The 23,558-nt window shown below is 38.8% G+C and overlaps 1 protein-coding gene across 1 annotated transcript in view; it reads right to left on the bottom strand.

Moving 5' to 3' along the window:
- lekr1 (leucine, glutamate and lysine rich 1) overlaps window positions 1-23,558 on the bottom strand; it is a 71,640-nt gene that overhangs the window by 18,319 nt on the left and 29,763 nt on the right. Inside the window, exons 3-5 of the mRNA XM_042486932.1 lie at window positions 17,639-17,716; window positions 13,749-13,912; window positions 4,785-4,866 (exon numbers count right to left, since the gene is read on the bottom strand). Of these exons, the coding sequence (XP_042342866.1) occupies window positions 4,785-4,866; window positions 13,749-13,912; window positions 17,639-17,716 (324 nt within the window). The remainder of the gene's footprint in view (window positions 1-4,784; window positions 4,867-13,748; window positions 13,913-17,638; window positions 17,717-23,558) is intronic.

The raw sequence follows: 23,558 nt of genomic DNA, 5'->3' as shown, positions 1-23,558 counted from the left end.
ACAGTCATGACAAAACAAGCTGCCCTTGAGTGTCTCTCTGGCATGCTGATCAGATTGCATGCTCGGATCAGAAGGATTCCACAGCCGCTCGCTGTCCTTAGTCCGCCCCTGAAATATGTGTGTATGTGCGTTTCTAAGGCAATGGGGCTGGCGCCATAGCATCGCAACAGGTGCGGAACGCTGATGTTTGATCGAGGTGGGGGTCAAAGGTTGGGCAGTTGTCATGGCAACACCTCTTACACATAGATAAACTAGTACTTTTTGTTCTTGGATCTCGAGCGAGCATCACAGATTTGGGAAGCTCTGCAGCTGATATGATGTATGATGAAACAGGAAGGATACCACACACACACACACACACACACACACACACACACACACACACACACACACACACACACACACACACAGAGCAGCTGTGAAAAAGGGTGTTTGAACAAGTGACCAATAAGCATCAACTAGACAGTGAAAGAAGGGTTAGCCAATCAGCTCAGGCGTCCCATCTGGACTACAGTCTAGACCTCGCCTGACTGTCTGCCTCATGTAACACACAGAAAAATCATTCAGATTCAGAAATCAGTTAGATTTCTTTCAAAAATGTGGTGAGATGGCAACTGAGCAAAACAGTGCTGAAAAAATGCAAAAACAGTAATATCAACGTTAAAAGAAAATAACCAGAAAGTATGTAAAAAAGAAAAAAAAGAATGAAAATGACCTGATATATATATTTATTTTCTGTATTTGATTATATATTTCTGTAACATAATTTTAAATCTAAAATTATTGTAAATATAGTTTTCTCTTTCTCCCAGTTTCTTGGATAGTTTTATAATAGTAATAATTTCTCTTTTCCTCTTTTTTAAAACAATTTTTTGGGTAATTTTATCGTCACCTTTTACAATTTTTTTAGCTAGATAAATAGGTATAAAGGTATAAGGTATAAATAGGTATAAATAGGTAGCCTTAATTGTCCCAAGGGGAAATTCGTTTTCAGTCTTTGTTTTTCAGTTACATAAACACCAGTAAAAAAAAATAACAGCTAAACAGCCTGTAAAAAGCATCTGAATGCAGCACAACAAAACTGATGTCAATACAGGTTTCACAGTACATACATCACAGTACTTTAAATTATAATTATATTTCTCATACTAGGTGTGTCTATTTATTGCATCTCAGAACCTAAGGTTTTCGAATTTTGCCCTTTCGAATAAGTTATGTAAAAAAAAAATAACAATTTGTCTTAATTTGTCAAAATCAGGCAAAAACAGCCAACAGTTTAAAGCTCAGTGCTGCTGTGTAGACATTAGACAGCAGTGTTGAGCTGCTTAGATAGATGAGTCCCCGTTTTCCCTCTCCACAATCCTTTACACACACAAACACACACACACACACACACACACACACAGCCTAGAGTACACTTGTCTTATCCTCCTCCCTCTCTACATACACCTTATCATGCATGGCCTTAAGGCTGAGTCTCCCTAAAGCATATGTCCATATGTCTGGTCGGGTCGCGTGCAACTGCAAACATCCCCTCCATCCACCCTGTCTCAGCCCTGATCCCTGTATTGGATGGACGTGCACATTCCACACACACGCACAGAAACACACATGAATTTAAATTGGTGTTTGGTACATGCACACAGTGGCATGTACAATATGTGTTGCAGGGCAAAGGGCAGGGGGTCAATACATGGGTTTTTCTTTTTGATAGTAACAAAGGGATTGAGCACAGGTCATTTCCATGAATTGAGTGGTATTTGATATAAAAGCATGCTGGCAACCAGTATGTGATTAAAAAAAGTGACATTATCTTGATACTCCATATTTAATTTCTAATGGGTGATGGTGCATTCACCTCGACTTACATTATCTAATCAAATAGTCATGTATAAATACAGATTCAACTCCACCAGTCATTCTGTGTGAAATAGCCTTTCCTGAAACAAAAGTCATCAGCACTTTGAAACAGATAAGAGACAGAGAGAGAGAGAGCAATAATTTCTAAAGGTCAAAAAAAAAGGTTTGACAAGAAAATTTGGGAGCGAGAAAGAGAGACTGATTGGGAAGTTATAGAGGAAGAAGGAGGAAACATTAGTGAGCAAATGAGTGCTTCATCTGCAGTCTGTCAGGTCAAGTAGTCCTTTAATGTTCTGACTATCAGATAGCAGCAACATTTAACATTTACTCCCTTTGTGTGAAGGGTGATGTGTGCCTTTCTGTTTGTGTTTGACTGTGTGTGTGTGTGTGTGTCTGTGTGTGTGCACTTTTGAAGTGGTAAATTTTCAAATATTATAAACCACATCACAAACAAGATTAAAAAGCATCATCTGCCGCATAGTAATAACACTATAACTCAGACTGTGGGACGTGTGCAAACATTTGTAAGGGTTGCCACCGTTGAGTGCAAACAAGCATCAGGAGATGACCAAATATGGAATAGTTTTTCCATTTAGAATTCTTTGAAAGTACAAGAACAAGAAATATTTTAATGGATGGCAAAACAGTGACCAGCCCAAGCATTTTGTGCTTGAGATAACCAAACATAGCCAGCATACTATGTGCATGGAGTAAGTGTGTCTGTGGGTAAGAAGGACATTGTTTTTTTTTTCTGTTTGTACAAACTTAAAATATTAAGATTTTACTGTGCTGTGCCCAGAGCATGTGAGCAGAATAGAGCAGTGAAAATTTCAGCTCCTCGCTCAAAGTTGCACCAGGCCACTCTGCTTAATATTACTCTGCGCTCAACTCTATGGCACCCCACTCCACAGAAATCATTCTCTATTTCCCTTTGGAAGGACTTTGTAAATCCCAGTACATTTATACAAGTACTGTGCGTAAGTATAAATTTGAGGAACTTGTACTTTACTTTACTTGAGTATTTTCTTTTCATGCTACTTTATACTTAAATTTTGGAGGGAATACTGTACTTTTTACTTGATCCATTTATCTGACAGTAGTTTCTTTCTTTAGAAATTCAGATTTCTGCATAAAATACACAAGAAGGGTTTATAAAAAAAAAAATTGTTACACATAAAATTACCAAACAGTTTATACAACTACAGCTAAGACAATTAGTTGATTAATCAAAAAAATAAATGCTATTTTGATCAACATGGATCTTTTTCTATCCTTTTTAATTGCTTGGGGTTGTTTTTTAATTATTTATAAATAATTCTGAGTAGTTTTGGTGGGTTTGTTTTTTGTTTTTGATTTTTTGCTTTGGGTACTTTTACTTTTAATATCTTAAGTACATTTTCCGGATTATGCTTACTTAGTTACTTAAGTACTATTTTCAATGCAAGACTTTTACTTGTAACAGAGTATTTTCACAGTGTGGTATTAGTACTTTTACTTAAGCAAAGAATCTGAATACTTCTTCCACCACTGGCAAACTCCTTCTGCAAATAGTGTGTTTGTGCACAACAATGATGCATTCTGGGTCAGGCATACTTCGATCTCATGGTGTGGAGTGGTACCTGAGCAAAATTGGAGCACAAGATAAAAAAATAAATAAAAACACAAATCTGCTCTGTGCTCCATCCAAAATCCTTCTGTTCACGCTCCACTCACATGCTCTGGCTAATTTACTTTACAGCCTTTAAAAAAAAAATTAAAAAATGGAGTCAGAACCCAACATGGGGTAACACAGAGCACTTTTCAAGACAGATGAACTGACATCTTTTTGATATGTTTGGTAAAATGTCAAATATTTAATAATCATTATACAACCCATTTGAAGCTGTTCTCTTGAAAATTTCATTAACAAGACTAAGATTATGCAGCCATATTAGCAGCTCTGCGATGCTGTAATCAAGCACAGTGGGAACGTGACTATGTAAACAAGCTCAATTATTAGCAGGTAAAATGTTCATTATATTCACTCTCTTAGCTTAGCTTCAGCTACTAACATTAGCTAATTTGTTAACATTAAATAAAAAAGTGCAGCTAAGGGATGACATTAGTTTTGCATGTATTTAGTCACAAACCAAGTTATTGGCCAATTAACACAGGGGAAAAGTCAGAGGGGTTATTGAAGTCAGCGGCATTCGTTTTGTGGGGACCACGATTGTCTGTACAAAGTTTTGTGGCAATCCATCCAATAACTGTTGAAATATTTCAGCCTGGACTAAAGTGGTAAAATGACTAACATTGCCATCAATAAAGTGATGCCATTAGTGGGGCTAAAAAATATGCCTCATTCAAATATACTTCACAACTTTGAAAGTGTTGCGGTTGGGGCACTTGCAAAATTTAGGTGTTTGAAAAACCCTGATTAATGTGATTTGCTGAAACTCTCAGTATGTGTTGAGGGGGTATGTCATGTTTGTCTGTGTGTATGTGTGTGTGTGTGTGTGTGTGTATTTGTGTTTGCAGGCCAGGTAAATAGGCAGAAAATGTCAAAGATGCTGCAAAGTGTTTGAACTGATAGAGCTATGTCATCAGCATATTTTCAAAAGGCCACAGGGGCATATTTTTTCTGAAGTCTTAAACCTCTGACTAGACCTTTGTGTGAGTGTATAAAAGTCAAATCCCCTGTTGTTGCAGCTTAGCAGGCCTGGTATGTGGAACGTGAGCATTTCCTGGTTTGGGCGGTGCCAGCTGTTCAGAAGGTTTTGATTGGTAGAGGAAAATTATCCATAGAGCCAAGCCCTGCGGTGACCTGTTCTTCACCCGACATACTCCACATACCAAAATCCACCTGCGTCCCCATCTGTCCATGTGCATGTTTTTAATATATGTTTGTGAGTGTGTGTGTTTTACTGCATACTGTAGACACTTACATCAGTTGCTGAGTTAGGTGCTCTTTCTCTTCTCTCATTTTCTGTAACTCCACGCTGGAATGTTTAAGCTCCTCTCTCAGCACTGTTGACACACACACACACACACACACACACACACACACACACACACACACACAGATTTGAGTTTACTTGACACGATGAAGATGCTGTAAAAGCTTACAAAAGCTTGCCTGCATATAACACCAGCTCAAAGCCAGGCTTGTCGCCAGAGGCTGTTACACCGTATGATTTACAGGTACAGTAGGCAGAGTTTTCTATCACATTGTTACTTCACACTTGAGCAATAGAGGAAACCCTACACCAAATGAATCAAGATTGGAAGGAGAAACAAAACGAGGCGTAGGAGAAGGAACAAAAGAAAGACAGAAGTTCGAGACAGAACCACGAGAGCACCAAGAGGTGAGGAGGACGAGTGTGAAAAACAGTAGGGATGAAAAGGTGGGAAACCGAAAAATAAGGAAGCAGTTGGAAATGATAAAGACAGGGAGAGCAGAAGGAGTGTGATGACAAGAAGGGAGTATGAGGGAGTTTGTGCTCAAATGAAACCATGAAACTGAACACCACAATCTGGCAGTCTTTGTTGTTGTGTGTCTGACACAAAGTAGCTGCTGCATTGCTTCTGCTTCCTTCACTTTCTGTCCATTTCCCCCTGACAGTTATGATACTGTGTGTACACAGCTAATGAGATACAATTTAAAAAACATACAAGAATAACATAATTTCAGGGCGCCGCACTAGCTTTTCTACTGCACTGTAAAATTTGACAAGTTTATTTTACTTTTTAAAAAATCTAGGAAGCCAATTGCCTTGAAAAATGTCAGTAAATATAACTATTAATAATACTGAATATATGTTAACCTAATATCTAATGGTAAAGTTTATGTAAAATTGTTATGTTTGAATAATTTTGTGAAGCTGCAGCTTAAAGATTGATTTAATTAAACTTGTTATTTTTAAGTTTTAGCAACTTTAGTAAACCAAGTACACTGCACTTTAAATCTGTATTCTCCTGGTTGTAAACTAGTCAATAATATTTGTATATTCCTTAACATGTTAAGAAAACAGAACTTGCAGATCTCATTTGCAGAACATCATCATTGGCAAGTTGCTCACACTTAAAAAGTACAAGTTAATTTTACTTGTCAGTTTTAAGTTCCACAACTTCAGAAAATTAAGTAAATACAACTAAATTTCAAGTACAAGTAAAAATAAACTGGTTACCAAGATTATTTTCAGTAAGATCAACTTGTCAGATTTTACAGTGTCGTATTAGCACTGAGGCTACTAACTTTGTCAGTTGGTTGCACCAGCACATGGTTTGGTTGTACCCTGTTTTTCAGTGCAGCAGTCAATAGCATTGCTTTCCCCTCCTAGCGCAAATGCGAGTACTTCGTTAGCCATTGTGGTTGAAAGTTGTACTTTAAATTCTTCACTGGCTCAGTCAGTCTCCCTGCCTCCACTTAGATCATCAGTGGCGCCTCAGTCGGAACCTCTCTTTGTCCCTACCTTCCAAATAATCCTCCTCTTTCTCCTCATTTTGTTTTTTTAAAAATAATCTGCTTTAGACCACTTTATTTTTGGATGATGGCAATGATAAATGGATTGTTTTGAAAAGTGCTATGCTGCAATGAACATGCTCACTAAGTGCTGGTGGAGGCACCACTGATAATGATCATCATGCACCTGCATGAAAGCAACCACCAATTTTGGTCCCAGTCAGGAGCCCTGTATTACTGTAGAAGGCAAGATACAAATCAGCATTTAATAAACACAGTAGTCCTTAAAAATATAAATGAATATTATAAAGAGGACAGTCTGAGTGGGCATGTTGTCAGCTAAATGGCTAATTTTTCCTTGCTTGATTCTGAACATGCTGTGATCTTGCAAAGGTAGGGAGTGTCACTTTGCTCTGCACGTTTAAATTTACATAACAGGTTTCCAGGCTGGTGTATGCATTTATTAAGAAACAGACCTGGAAGAAATGCTTAACTGCAATATTTAGCTCTATGTCAGGCCAACGACTTGTCAGACTGTAGCGCTGGACTCACTGCAGCTCCAGGCAGAAGTGGATATCACGCAAGAGAAAAGCACTTAAGTTCCAAGTCTGAATAGTTAATCACTCGAGACACACGACTACTTTTCTGGAAACATTACTTTTGTTGTGAACATCACAGTCTTCATTAGAAATATTTACATACTGGCCTATGTCTTCAAGACATGAGGACTTTACATGGTTGGTGTAGACGACTGAATGATATGACAGAAGCTTGTCCGGTTAGCAGCTGTATCAGAATATCAGTATTAGTGGTCAAGTAAGTATTTGTTTTAGTATTCTGTATTTTCATTGATATAATACACAAGTAAATTAATTAATTACCTGTTCACAGCTACCATTGATGTATAAAGAAAACTGCATACAGTGGTTAAGGTGGGGTCAGGTTTATTCCTATAAAAATGCTCAATGGCGCATGAAGCCATAAAAAGTTTGACTTTGGGGTGAAAAAATTATCTGAATCCCCCATATTTTATGCTAAAGCTAACACACTAATGTCTCCCCCAACCCAGCCTCAAAGCTGCTCGATCTTGGGCTCGCTCACATAACAGTAGGACAGTGACTCTGGATTCAGCTTTTCAGGTGAATTGTATAAGTTTTAGGACATAATGATTTAAATATGTAAGAGCTATTTAAGTGACTGGGAAGCTAATGTACCTACAAAGATATTAACCTATTATTTGGAGACACACAATGTAAGTCTATGTGGAAAAAGTTGTTTTGTGCGCCGATGACATTACATGATGGATCTGGAAGTTGTAATTATACCATTTGACCAGTATGTCAAGTGGATTTCAAAGACCAGCTCTGACCTTGGCAGATAGTCACTTTGCTCTGATGCATGTTATCATCAAATACATCACTGGACCCTATAATAAATGAATATTCAAGTAAATTTCCAGATAGTGTCTGTACATGGCTTTTGTTTATTTTTTTTCTGCAGAGTTAAAACAAGAAGGGATTGGTCACTGCAGAATGTAAAATCTGTGTTCCTATCACTAGCTAATATAGACCTATTGAATATCACTCTATGGCTTTTACATGTACTGGCTCCTCAAGGACATTATGTGCAGAGGGATTCATCAAACATACTTGTTATAGAGTTTCCCATTGTTTGGTGGGTTCTCTTAAAGAAAATACCTGATCTGTGCATTTTATTTCAGTGGTGTTTGCAATAGATTTGTATGAGAATCTGATTTAAGATAATAAAAAAAAGGTTGCGTTAGTATTATGTTTATTAAGCCCTAGCTGTTTTACAAAGCAAAAAGGCAGCCAAAAAAAGCAAACAGACAAAGGCTCTGTGTGGGTTTTTGACGAGTTGTTTGCCCGGCCAACAGGCTAGCATCATGGGTAGCGGAGTGTGTCAAAGAACTGCGTGTGTGTGTGTGTGCGCGCGCATTGTATATTGAGAGAGTTGTCTGTGAGGGTCCTTCAGAGTGGTGGGGCAGGGCACATTGTCTGCGTCTCTGGACAGCTCTCAAACTGATGCAGCAATGTCAGCCTGACATTCTCCTCCTCAAAGACTTTTGTTTTCCTCACTCTCTCTCGATGCTTTCCCTCCTTCAGCCTTCTCTTCAGTGTCTCTCTGCTCTCAGGCTTTCTTAATCTTTTCCCTTCTCTTCCTCTCTTCCTGTGGCTCTGTTTTCTTATTTCTCTCTTGCCTCTCTCTCTCTCTCTCTCTCTCTCTCTCTGCAGGAAGAGAGGAGTGTAGGAGGTCTTTTTCAGAGCGGCAATACACCGATAATTGCTTTCTGGTCACTGTGACATGACAGGGTCCACCAGGGTAAAGCAACACACTCATTCATAGTCAGGCTGAAATTCACACAGGCTCACACAATAATACAGAACACACACGAATTCATGTACGAAGAACCACTTGCAGAGGGACACACAAGCTGCACAAAAACACACACAGAAACACTCAGTAATACACACAGTGACAAACACATCCAAACAGATCTAGTTGTATAAATACTTGATGGAGCAGAAAGACTTTGCAATGACCACAAACCATGCCTGTCTGGCTTTCTCTATGGTTCTGCCATTATGTGTCACAGTACTTACACACAGACACACACAGTATAACAAGGTGGCTGTAAATACTACAGCAACTTACTGGCAGCTGGCCACCAAGGTACTGTAGCAGTTTTACAGTGTCATTTCTGGGCAGGTTGTTTGCAATGCTGCAGTTGAAATACATGTTTATTTACTGAAATCACAGTACATCACGAATGACTACCATCACTGTCATTTTGTAGTAATACAACTACTAATATATTCCTCCCCTTTAACATGTTCATGAATGCTTGTGACAATCCTTTCTGAGTATCTCAAACACTGTTAAGACACGGCAAGGTTTAAAGTGCAGAGAATATCTTATAACTTCAGATAATGTGGCAAATTACCAGCACAATTAACATAAATAACACCAGGTTTCTATGCATTAACGTAGTAATGAAACAGGACAGAGTCTGGAAAGTTTGGTGGCTCTAGAAGTCTGTACCAATCAAAAAAAAAAATCCAACAGATATAATGAATCAAGCCATAAGATACTCAGACAGTTATCAATAACTGTTAGCAAGCTATAAGGCAGCTAAACTTCGCACTCAGAAGACCAACAAATACTAACAGCAGAATTCAGCGAAATGAGTAACAGCAGGATGCATTAATATCATGATACAAAAAAAGACGTAAACAAAGAAAACATAACAGAAAAACAGAAACACAGCCCTGAGTACAAGACACAATACATGGATCCAAACAAGGCAAAAAGTGCCAAACAATACCGTACACTATTTGATCCAGTTCAAAGATGTATGAGTAATCCAAAAGATTACTTAAAAATCAAGAGGAAACCTACCGAGAAAATATCTCTGTATTGCATAAACAGTGAGACAAACAGGCTAAACTTACAGTTTTTGTTGGATTGATTACATGTTTAAAAAAAGAAAGATTTCTAGTGTTACTGGTGAAGTGAAACCTCACTTGGATGAGATATTTCAGTAAGCAGATTAAACAAAGGGGATATGCACAGTACCACTTAAACGATGAATGAGATTTCCACACAATTTACTGTGTTCTACAGTAACATAGATTATTCAACATTAAATAATTTTGAAATTTACAAAAAATGGTCACACATTCTCCCTGGCCTTCAGTTATGCTGGAATCTGCATTGTATCAGGGATCTACAAGGCCCCTGGGACACTACAGGCTCCTATAAATTACAGCTATCGTTACAGTTACCTATTATCACAGCAAGATTTACACCTTGGAATTCTTACGAGAGTCTATAATGTCAAATTTTTAGGTGACTTTAGATACCACAAAAAAATTTGGGTGTCTGCCTAGTTATATATACCAACATCCAAACCTCAGCAGCATGGAAAAATGTCATGTAAGAGCCAGATTGCAGAGAGCAGGCGGGGTGTAGCTGTTACCACTAGAATGCTGCGAAATTCTGTCCTCCCACAAATTTAAAGACTAGTGCCAAATTACCGCAGAAAAGTATTATTAATTTCAGGTTTTATTATAACAATGCTATAACTGAGTCATTCTTTTCCTAAATCAACCCTATTTAACTTAGCTCTTTGAAATCTGAATAACTCCGCATGATTTCGTTCAAAACATGGGAAGAAGTTAATAAGCAACACAAGAAGACATGACCAAAAAATAGTAATACAAGAAAATGACCTGGAAATTAATTCAAAAGAAAGAAAGAAGGGACAAAAAAAACCTGCAAATAACCTGAAAAAAAGTGCTTTAAAAGTTAGAATAATTTTGTAACATTTTTTTAAATATATAATTCTGTTCATTATAAATATAGTTTTTCCTTTGACATTTTTCCCAGGCTTTTTGAAAATAATTTTCTAAATCTACAAATTTCTTGCCACTTGTGAAACAGGTATTATCAAGTTACTCATTGCCTTTTCCCTGTATTTTTGCTGTAATTTGCTCAGGTTTCAAAGGTTTAAATACTTGTGAAAGGCGTCTGAAAGCAGCACAAGGAATTTACATTTACATTTATGTAATAACAACAGTATATATAGTTTGACATAGTCATACTGCCGGGCTAACAGACAGTATAACACAGAGACAGACAGACAGAAAGGGAGGGGATGGAAAGGAAAACTCTTTGCTGAGTTGTGTGAGAACACAGATGAGGTTTTTATAGTGCTTCCCACTACACACACACACACACACACACACAGACACACACACACACACATATATACAAAGCTGGCTTCCAGGGAACTAGATACCATATAGTCTAAGGATAGCCCAGGGTGTTGGCAGATGGCTGCGGTTCAGGGATCGGTCACACACACACACACACACACACACACACACACATCCCTACATGCACACACACACACACACCTACACACATACATACATACATACACATACACACATTTATACAAACTTAGTCACACTTAGTCACAGCCTTTCAGCTTGATTTCCCTGTCAACCCTCGATCCTCTCATCCAGAGTGTTTAATGAAAACTCCCACACTCTCAAAACTCTCCGTCAATCACCTTCAAATCAAGTTGTACAAGTCAGCTGCTGACATCTGCACAAAATGAACAGAGATCAATTATGTTTTCATCTCCGTCTGCGCTCAGTGCTTGTCTTTGTCTTGTTCTCTAAAAAATTCCACATCCCTTGAGGTCATTCTCTTGTTTTCTCCCTCTTCTTCTCCACCTAACCATAAACCACATTCATCTGTTCACATTAAGCAACCTCCTTATGTTTCTCCCCGTCTGCCCCCCGCCTTTCCTTCTCCTTTCTTCTGCTGTTCAGTGCTAACCACAGAACGTTGATAGACAGGTAGCACAGTTTAATTGCCAGCTAACGCCCATATCAGTTTGGAGTCATGTGCAGGTGACTGGCTGAGGTGTTGGTGCTTTGTAGAGGTCTGTAACTCAGTCCAAGGAGGCCCAAAGGTTTTCACATGTTCTGGCCATTTCCACGTCCAGTTTTAAATTTCATATACTTATTCAAATAGAATGATACAAGTCTAAAAACAAGAAGCTGTACAATCAATTAGACAAATTAATTTCCAGCTACAGTATTTGGATAATCACTTTATTGTTAATTTTTTCTTTTCTTTTCTTTTGTCTCATGCGGGAGAATTGGCTAATTTTGCTTGTTTTAGTCAGACGAAACAAGCATGATCAGCCTGGGCTTTAGAAAAATTATGATGACCATTTACTGCTGTATTCTGACACGTTATGGGTCGAATGATTAATCAGCAATAAAAGTAAATAAATACTTGATTGACATATTGATTAATACATTTATTGCAGCTGCCTGTTATATCCTGAGCTGAGCCCTTTAAGTTCTGTTCATTTCTGTGTTTAGTTCTGGGTCCCAAAGGTCCTGTTTTACGCTGCGCTGTCCTGCCCCACTAAAGTAATGTGCTCTATCTCGTCAGTTTCATTATTACAAAGACCTGCTTTGTGGTATCATGACCTATAAACAACAGGGAGAAAAGTAAACGAATCACAACACAACAAAACATATGGTGGCTGTTGGACTTTGGTCTTTGAAATGATCCGATACACATCTGGGAACCATATGATGCTGAAATGCTGTAATTAAATTAGACACAATATATACATATGTTGATAAAAGACAGGAAATGACCATCAAATGTAACTGTGTTAAAATATAACATTATTAAGTTTAGGCAACAAAGCAATTAAAATGTAGACTGATGTATTTTAATAGTCTAGTTCCCACAAAACAATATTTTTATTTTACCTTGGAAATAAAGTGGTAGAGTTTAGTATTATTTACATCATCAGCATCATAATCTAATCTGCGTTTTGTTTGTCTGTGCTACAAATAGTTGTTTTGGGGACTTAAAGGAGGCCAAAGAGCAGCATACAAGATAAAGCATGATATAACCCCTAAGTTATGTTTCTGAGTGTGTGTCTGAATGTGTACCTTTGTCTGGGAGAAAACATAAGTTTCTTTGAAGATTCGTATTGTGTGCACGTGTGTTTATATGCATGTGTGTGCGTGCACATTCCTGGGTGTGTATTTTATTGCACGTGTTGGTTCGTGCAGCAGCTGCCTTTAATGCTCACGTCACTGAACAAACACATACTCACACGACATTAATACAAACAGCAGACGGCTTTCTTTTTCTTCCTCTTCCTCTATCACATTCTCCCTCTCTCTCTCTCTCTCTCTCTCTCTCTCACACACACACACACACACACACATACACACACACACACACACACATACACACACACACACACACACATACACACACACACACACACACGGCAGCTGTTTGGAACGTGCAGCGGAGAGAAAAAGACCCACCCATGAGGTGAGCCGGAGGTTAGCTCTCCTTTGAGTATTTACTGTCAACAATGAACACACACACACTCACACGCACACACAGCCTGCAGTTCTACTCATTTCGCTTGCAGTCCCTTTAAAATTTATAGTAAAAGTTTCTCAGTTTAAAGCACTGACGCACATATACACGTGAACACACACACATTCCTTCCTTCCTAAATTCTCTGTAAAAGTTACGAGAGTTTGTGTAGCCACTGTAAACACACATTAATGCACACACATTATAGTCATCCATTGTGGGTTCAGCCCTCAGATCTAAAGGAGTCCACACTGCAGTATAGGGAATATTTACTCTTGCTGAGAGATGATTTGGTTAACTCTCTTTGCCTCCCTTTTTCCAACATTTCTATTTCATCTCTGCACCAGCTGTGTTTTAATACACACTCTTTGCCTTGCTGTCCTATAACCTACCCTCATACATCAAAGTCTCTGTTTCTCTTTCTGTTATACTTGCTTAAAATGTGAAGCTCAAGTGTGTGTACGTGTGTGTGTTTGATATGTATGTGTGTTACCTGAGAACACCTGTGTGCTGTGCTGCAGTATCTGCGACCTGAAGTGCTGCCAGGCCCCCATCAGCTGGCTGAGGAAACCCCGTATATCTGTGAGCTCACTGCCAGAGGATCGCAGCATGGAAAGAGATGCTCGCAGGGCCTGCTGCTGATGTGCACACACTCCTCTGACACACAGAAACACAGAACATTTCATTATTTTGTGTTAGTCTATTGACAGTTCTTCATTGCTAGGCCACAGATGGCTAAAATGTCCAAACATCTAATGGGAGCTGTCACATAAACATTGAGACATTCGTCTTAATAGCTACCTAGGTAGCTGTTAACAAGCGCTGTTAAAGTGACAAGTGTGTGAGTAAGACAACATCAGCCATTAAAGGTGTGGAAAGACTGTGTTACAAATTCAAACTGGTGACCACTCTTTTTCTCCTTAAAAAAACACTTTCACTATGACTCTAAATCCCCACATTCTCCAGGAGGGGGTTATCAGTCAGTCTTAATTCAGGTTTCTGCACACATCATTGCTATTTGTACAAGGAAGCGAGTTTCTCTTGTCTTTACAACTGTAGAATGGCACATTGGTACATTTTTCTGTTTAAGGCCATTTTACATGAGCTGCCTCCTTATTTATGTTCTCTACGGATTCCTAAAACTGTCATTGGTCGCAACCTTCGGTCACACGGACAACTTATACACTGCCTATGGTGAAAGTACTTTTTAAGTTTTTGCCCTTCATCTTGGTGTCAGCTAGTCACCTTAAACTAGACTCTATTTTAAGCCTGGGGGATTTTAAAAACAGGATTAAGGAATTCTTGACTGAGTGCACTTGTCTGGCTACTGAGCGCTGCTCATTTTAGGGTTTTTTTTGTTGTTGTAAATTGGCTGATTGTTTTAAGTCTTCTGTTTTTGTTGGTAAAAATCATCATGTTGTTTGTTTTTAACATTTTGCTGTTGTGTTTTTAGTTTGTTGTTTTTTTTAATGTGAAATTGGTCATTCCGCTCTCTTGGCCATGACTCTCTTGATAATGAAATATTTTTTAATCTCAATTGCACATCCATTTTTGTTGTACATGCACAATGACAATACAAATATTCTTCTATTCTATTGCTGGTTAAATAAAGGTTAATTCTAAACAAAAAAATAAAATTTACAAACACACTACATTTCAACACTACATACTGCTATTTCACAATTATTCCATATATGGCATTATTCTGAATTTTATACGGTCATGTTAACAGCATATTCCATTTGGATATTCCAAATCAGGCCTTTTATCAATTAAGCATTTTAGAGTTCAGCCAGTAGTTTTCGGGTTTCAGAAGCATTCATTGGACATGCATTAAGTGCATTCAGAATATGTGTATCAGTTTGATTTCTTACAGCTCTTTTTAACACATGGCCTCTTGCATGTTAATGGCCAGCTCTGTGTGATGTCATGGATGCATTGTACACAAACCACCTAGTCAAAAGTTTGCAAGGCTGAGGAAGAAATGCGTGCCCAAAAGAAAAGCCCACATTTCTGGTCGGAAGGAGAAAGACACCTACTTTTACATATTATGAGAGACTTTAATATCTAGAGGTTTTTGCATATGAGCAAATATCACAATGCCAACCTTTTCAAGGTGAAGGGATAAAAGAAGGAGGCTGTGTTTGCACGATCGAACACATCCACCACCGGTGGAAAATTTAGAAAAAAAATTTTCACAAAATAAATGACATGTTAGGGCACAATCATGGAGTATGCAGGGCTGCATATAAATAGGAATATTGATTGCATATCTTTTTTCATAAGCCAGGTTAACAGCTTAGTAAGAGTATTCTCTTTTTCAGAAAAAAAGCAAACAAAAAAAAGAATATTTTTATGCATGTAAACAAGGTCATTGTGTAAGAGCAGAAGACTTTGGTTGCTGCTCCCTGGTGTGAATATGTGTAAAAGTGTTTTCAAAGCAGAGCATTTCTGAAAAAGCACACACTGTACGTCCTGCCACAAAACTCCCTGGTTAGATTGAGAGGTTTTAAAACTTCAGCTGCTTGTTTCTTGTCAATAGCTTTGTCAAGTTGTTACTGTAAATATTGAATTCACAGTACACTGCATGTCAAAACTTAAAGTCAAATACCAGACACGATCGCACAGTTTCAGTTAAACAATTACTGACCTCAAATAACTTTTATATATGGAAGTATGTAGACAAAACAAGAACTGAGTGAGTACAGAACAAATACAAGCACAATTCAAGTCTGCAAGTCAACGTGGAGAGGCATAGGGGCACAGATTGTTTAAATGGGATTGAGCAGCTATTCATTTATTTAAAGTATTAGTATTTAATATTAGTATGTAATAATTTTGAAAAATCATTTGAAAAATGTTAAAATTTAGTTACACAATTCAGTTTTGTATAAATTGAATCCTGCTCCTAAAAAAAGTTTGTGTTTGAATGCTTTAAAAACTTGCAGACTAATTTATAAACTTCCACAGATGTGGGGAATGAATGAAAGATAGAAAGAGAATGGAGAGTAAAGGAAGGCAGGTCATAAAATGAATATAACAGGTGCATGTCAGCGACAGAGGGGAACTGAGGACTCATGTAACCATCATGTCCTTAAAAAAGGGCACAGCTATGTTTTACAGCACTCTCCCTTTCCCTCTCTCTTTCTTCTATCTCTCTCACTCTCAAAGAAATATGTTCGGACGAAAAGCACTTTGAGCAACATAAAAGATCACTAGCTCAGCGCACAAAGTCACACACACACACATATATGTGCGCACACACACGCTTATTCAAGTCACAAACCCATGCAAAGCGTGGACGTGGAAAGTAGAGCACTGGAATAGAACATTCTGTTATTCCAAGAACACTTTTAAAGGAACATGTGGGCGTGAGCACGCTGAACAGTTTCCTATTTTCTTGCACACACACAGGTGGGCGCGTACAGACACACACATAGAGGCAAATGGATGTATTACAGGCGGAGGAGCACATATGCAGTTACACACAAGGCTGTACGCTCACAGACCAGTGTCATGGTTAGGGCTGGGTCTTGCGTGCAATGTGACGTGACTGGTTGTTGTTGCGTGGTTGGTGTTTTTCTTATTCAGGGCTTGTGGCTCAAGGTGATCAAAAATGAACGCAGTCAAAGACAAGACAGAATGAGAGGGGGGACTTTGAGCTTCACCGTGGTGCCTGGGTGTGTGTGTGTTTGTGTCTGTGAGAGAGAGAGAGAGTGCGTGCGGAGAGGAGGAGAGCACGGGCACTGCTTGTCACGAGAGCCAGTTTTATAATGTCAGATGACATAAATCATAAGGCTGACAGCACCAAATGGAGGAACAGATATGAGCCAGATCTGTCAACGGTGATAAGGCTAAGATAGTGAAAAACAGAGAGAGAGAGAGAGAGAGAGAAAGAGACTTCATGCATTTGCTCACCCAATGGTTTACTCATTTAGCAGCTTTCAGTGTCAGCAGGCTGATTAAAAAACAAAACTTTTTTTTACCCCACGACTTCTCATCTTCTCTCTTCCTCCCACTCACTTCACCTCCACCTCTCTCCTCTGCTCTGGTCCTGTCACATCTTTTTCAGTCTCTCATTCTATCTTCCTTTCCAAGAAATACCCAGTGGGTCAGATGAATAAACTTTCTCTCCTCTGTTTTTTCCATTCCCTCTTTTATTGTTTTCCCCTCTATCATCTCACACAGTTGTTTCCCATCTGCCCTGGCCTTCCTGTCATGCATCTGGTCAAAGAGCCAACAGCCAATACGGGTGATGCAGACCAATACTTCCTGTTTTTGTGTTTCATCACCATTCTGCTTCGACTTTACTAACCTGTTATCACGTAAAGCTATCTCCACTGTATCTGACTTTGTTTCTTCTCTCTTTGGCTGTTTTCTTACCTGAGAATTTCCCCTTTCTGCCTCTCTTTTCCGAGTAACTGCTCTGCGTCCTCCTTCGTGGAAGCCGCTTTTGCCAGCCTGTTGAGGAAGAAGAGGAGAGTGGAAGAATGAGGGTGAGGAGCCGTGAGCAATATTCACTCATTAGAGAGCCTAAGCCTAACGTAATGCCACTGTACTCCCATGGGGTAAGATGAGCTTATAGATGATGAAACTTTAATGATGGAGGGCAGAGGATGATCGTGATGAAATGGAATGAGATGAAAAATTAAAATGTTCCTCAGAGGTAATTGATATAAAGAGATGGGCTCCCCTATGCTCCTCTTGGTTTCAGATAATTCAATACATAATATATTATTATTTGAATATGGGCAAAGTCAGCAAAGCATGAAAGCAAAAATTTAATAGGATTGAAGTGCAAAATAGATTTAAAAGAAAGAAGAAAGTAAATGGATTATGCTCAAAGTGGCTTGAAGGTACAGACATGATTACAGTTAGGGTCCGTCCTTATACCCATTAGCCACACTTGCAGTGTTGAGCACTCAAGTGCATATTCATGAGTTGCAAAAGTAGTCCACATCTAAAAAATGCCAAGACAAAGGACACTTAACCTACACTTATCGGAGCTGTGTTCTGAGCTAGGAGTATCCCGTAATTCACTATGTTCTACTGCACCACCCCAGGCCAGTTGTTGGTGGTAATGCGTCCACAAGTTAGTATCAAGACTAGGAATGCACCGATCCGACATAAAGATTGGACATCGGTCCCAATATTGACAAAACAGCTGAATCAGGTATCGAATAATAAGGCAGATCCACGGGGCCGGTCCATTCACTTGAGTTTCCTTGCGACGCGTGCTACGTCGGCCCAATTCACTTTGCATGCACTGCAGCTGATTCATGCTTATGGTGTTCAAACTGTCCGCAACATGGCTGCGATGCTTCTGCAGGGCTGCCTGCTGCTCCGAATTCTGTATTTTCACATTCATAAGCACAAATTTCGCACATTTATCAAGACGTGCAGCTCCTTCTTCGTCAACAACATGGTCCTGCAAATATTTCAAAATAAAATGCCTTGTGTGAACAACTGATGGGACTCTGTCAACAGACGCTGTCAGAGGGCTTTTATTTTGAAAGAGAAGCAGGAAAGGTTGAGTAAAACAGACAGCTTTGTATTTCCTAATCTCTGTGGCAGAGAGATTATTAAACTGAGGTAATAGGTGGCATAGAGTCAATATAATTATCAAAACGCCATTTTCACTGACTATTTCTGCTGACAACCGTGCGTGGCACGCGGAAAGAAATTAGCATGCCACAGCTGAGAAGTGCCTGACCAGCACTGCTCAAATTTTTGCAATGAATTTAAGGAATTTAAGGTATCAGACTTACAGGTCAAGGTCTCTGTATGTGACAACTTTTATCAGATGATCAATTCAAAAAATTCATACAAAATACCAGTTTGGTTTGCAACAGCCTTTCCTCTGCATGGCCTTTCAACCTAATTGAATATAGACAGGAGCAAATCATATCTGACACACAGATTCCAGCAATCAAACCAGAGACATAAAGTGTGAGACAGTGTGACCTGGACACTTTGAAAACAGAGACAACGCATCCTGTTCTTTCCTAAAACACCTAAAATAAGCACTGACAGTCAGACAGACAAACATAATGAGCGGTAAGTATTACAAGAAGCAGACTAGACAAATAGAGACTAAAACCAGACAGGTAATAATCATGACCAACAAAGTTTAATCACGTGTATAATTTGAATAAGATCCAGTGATCCTACCAGAGGGGGTTTTCTGCTTATTGGCACAACTTTAGACAAAAGTGTGAGGCAAAGTCATTTAGGGGATCTGTGCACTGAAAAAAACTGGTAAAACAAACTGCAACATTCTCCTCATAATAGAGTGTAGGCCACAACTGCTTGCAGACAAATGGAAAGAAACATCCTTTCTACAAACTGTCCAGTACTAGTTTTCACAAGCAGTACGTTTCACTGAGACCATATCACTCTTGCCTCATGGTTTCTCTCTGCCAGAAACAGATTGGTGGATTGGTTGGTTTTTACATGTTAAATTTATAAAACATGTTAAAAAAATCAACAATCAATTAATCAAATATATCCAATTTGCAAAACTATGTGAAGGAATTATTAAGTTATTAAGTTAAGTCAGATATCATGGTTACTGACTCAACACAGAAATGTAACAGGCAAAATCTATAACAAACCTGAAGGCATCTAAGAGATGTTTCCAAGATACTGATGACAGCTAGGCATTGTTTAAAAAATGACAATTCCTGTACCAGTACCCTTAAAATAAAGTACCAAGAGTGCTATATTTAAAATAATCTTACCCCACTTCAGGCATTTGTTTTTATCAGATGCCACAGGCATGTGATATAGCCATACTTTCTAATGCTGGGTGGCACCTCAGCATTAGCCACCTCAGTCAAATACACTGCGCTCGACTTAACCACACAACACACTCTATGGATTGGCGGTGCTTTAGAGGTAAGCCAATCACACGTCACCTTAATTTGAAAAATGCTCGCGGTGAGGGTCATATTTTTCTAGATCTGGGTACAAAAACTGACGTTTCTATACTTCTTGGTACTAGCTTATTTCTGTTGATAACTTAAAGGTATTTAGTACCAATCTCAAGCAGGAGTGTGTGTGCAGGAGCTCGTGATTTGTTTTGTAAGTACGACAGATCTCTATGTATAAAAATCCTGAAATAAAGAGTAATTCAAAGCAACAGAAAGAGACTAAATTTATGCTGTTGTTTCAGCCATATCATAGTGTGTTAGTGTAGGAGGCCAAGTAATATTCTAAATAGCTGATGTTCTGCTGAATACACAGTGGGCAGTCTATATAGTTACATAGATAGCCTTGTCCTGCTTGCTAGGTTGAAGTAACAATGTCAGGAGTGTTATGTCAAGGACGCATACAGAGCCAACATACAGACATGTACATATGGTGATAAGTATTTCACTTAGCAGTGGCACCTTACATACTCCATTCTCACGCCAGTTGAATTAACTGCCATTATAATCTAAATATTGTTAGTTAAGCAACTTAAAAACACAAGCAGTCTAATGGTAAAGACAATCTAAGCTTAAAGATCCCAGAGCTCTTATTTGCTATTTATGACCACTTTTTCACTTGATTGTCCAGAAGTTCTCTGTAGGTTATGTGATGACATTGCTGAAAGAAGACACAGCTAAAGCTTATAATTATTAATAAATGGGTCTTTCACTTTAGATTATCTTCCTTATTACATATTAATCCCAAAGGTCAAAAATGCTCATTAATGTACAGAGTGGCAGTCTTACTTGTAAAATACAATCATGCGGTGTTGGTGACATTTTGGTTTTGTGATATATGATAACAGAGCAAAATTGCAGGGGTTTTTTTGTTTGTGTGCGAGCATGAGCATTTTAAGGGCTGAAATTGACAAGTATGGGAGTATGGGAAGTATACTATTTTTTTAATGCATTTTTTGTGCTTAAATCATTATCTCTGCTTCTTTCTCCATGAATGCTGGTTTTGTTTTTGATGGTGTAATATATTTATGCTGCTATTTTGGCATGAAGAAAACACATGTTTACATGCAAACCAACATCCTGGTTAAATAAAGGTCAAATTAAAAAGTTAGAAAAAAAAATCTGTGGGCTAAACTTCATCAGAAGAATTGCATAACGGTTAAGGGAAGTGTGGGGTGAGAATTGTCTGAGCAAGTGTGCATGTTTTTAGTAATCTTGAGTGTGTGTGTGTGTGTGTGTGTGTGTGTGTTCGACACAGCATTTTAAGACTTTTCCGTGAGCATTTTAGCCTGTCTGTTTGTATGTTTGCCACTTTCTGACCAAGTCAGGTTGAGCCTGTGATCCTGTGTGTATGTGTGTGTGATTGAAATCTGTGTATTTGTGCGTGCATGCCTTTGCTTTTCGAGTGATGGCAGCCCAGACTCCCACTGTTCACCCATCTGTCCCCACCAGTCCCAAAGCGAGATCAGAAAGAACATAGCCTCAAGAGGGGTGTGTGTGTGTGTATTTGTGTGAATGTGCGTGTGAATTGTGTGTGTGTGTGTGTGTGTGTGTGTGTGTGTGTTTTGTATACAAATCTGTGTGTGCTTTGTGTGCGTGAGCTTGAGCTCCTGTTCCCAGGGCAGTGGCTGTCAGTGGAATAACTAGGTAGTGCAGTGCCAGTGAGTGCGTGCCAGATTAGAGTACCCCCTACCAGCAGCCCAAATCAACTGCCTCATCAGGACATGTCATACACACACGGACACACACAAGACATGCCACACACATACACATAGTCATGCACACACATCAACAACACTGATCTGCCAGCCACAGAGTTATCGTGACCTACCGAGCCAAATGTTTTCTCTTCTGGGGTGTGCATGTGTCAAAGAGTTTACCAGTTTTGTGCTCCTTCATATTTTCCGAGATTTGGACTGAAGGTCAACGTTACAAAGCTGGTAGGTTTATTTTCAGCCTCTAACTGTGTACAAAATGTTCTGTGTCATTCTGACTGTTTGTCCTAGTTTGAGCACGGACTAAAACTCAAGGGAGATTGCAGTTTTACTGTTGCTGGCCCTTAACATCCTTTCCCTTTTTGTATCTAATTATGCAAATAAAATAACGGCTAAAGATAATAGCTTTAAGGCCCCTCTTTGCTTAACTGCCTTAAATTGTTTAATTGTGATGTTTTACTGCTTATGCTACTTACTAGTTTAGTGTGAGTATTAATGTGTGCAACAACATTTTGCTGCTTCATCTGCTCTGATTTTTCTAGAAGCACTACCACATTGGGAATCATCATCGCCTTCAAAACAAAGAGACAAAAATAGCAAATGTGATGTAATTCCTTGTTTAGCCACAAGAGATCATCTCTCAACAGTGATCACACATTGAAGCTATAACACTGGTAATAACCTTGAGATAATTTTTCAGGTCTTTTGGCATTGGTCAGGGTCATGGGCAAATTATGAGACAATGAGTCCCTGGGCACAAATATGCATAAGGCCCCACCACCTCTCCTACATAAGAGCAAGCCACAAATACTTTAAGGGGGATTGCATCTCTTCTTTTCTTTTTATTATTACTTTATGTCTCTATCATCATTTTGTGTCTCATTGTAGTCATTTTGTGTCTTTTTTGTAAGCCATTTTGTGTCTTTTTGTGGTTGTTCTGCTTTCTTTGTGGTCTTTTTGTGGTCATTTTGAGTTTGTTTGTTTTTGCAGGTAAAAGCCAGGGGGACCCCTAACACTTTGGGCCCCTGCGCCTGTGCCCGATAAGCCCATTCAGGAACACACCCATGGTCCTTTTGAATGTGATATAGATCTATTAAGTGATAAGTAATAATTTTTACGTCAGTGTTAATATTGTAGTTGTGTGTCCATGTGTGGGTGGGGTGGGGTGTGAAGTGACATAAAAGCGTCCCCATATCAAAGTGTCATCTGTTCACCCACTGTGTGTGTGTGTGTGTGTGCGATATAGGTGACTTAAAAGACTGTTTTGATCCCCACAATGGCAAGACATTCAAAGCTAAAAGCCATTTTACTTTGACCAAAAAGAAACACAGGCAGGACATGATACACTGACACCCAAAGACACACATATTAACACACACTGGCTCATACACAGTGTACAGACAGCTTTCTAAAAATTAAAAAACTGAAAACACATTTGGGGCTTGTCAAAGACTGGTTGTTAAATGTTATGATGAAAACCTCCATGATTTAACTAGTCAATGCCTCATCAATTAAACATAATCCTTTACTGCAGATGTTCTGCGTGTGTAGTGTGACACCTGTCTGTATGTAGTTTGTTTTGAAGTTATCTGGTAACCATGTCAGGGATGCCATAACAATGATTGTGATCATCAAAACAGCGCACAGGCAAACGCAGAG

This window comes from Plectropomus leopardus, chromosome 5 (assembly GCF_008729295.1).
Source record: "Plectropomus leopardus isolate mb chromosome 5, YSFRI_Pleo_2.0, whole genome shotgun sequence".
In the NCBI taxonomy this organism is placed as follows: Eukaryota; Metazoa; Chordata; class Actinopteri; order Perciformes; family Serranidae; genus Plectropomus; species Plectropomus leopardus.
Note: the sequence above shows the minus strand (reverse complement) of the source record. Positions and strands in the feature narration are given on the sequence as shown.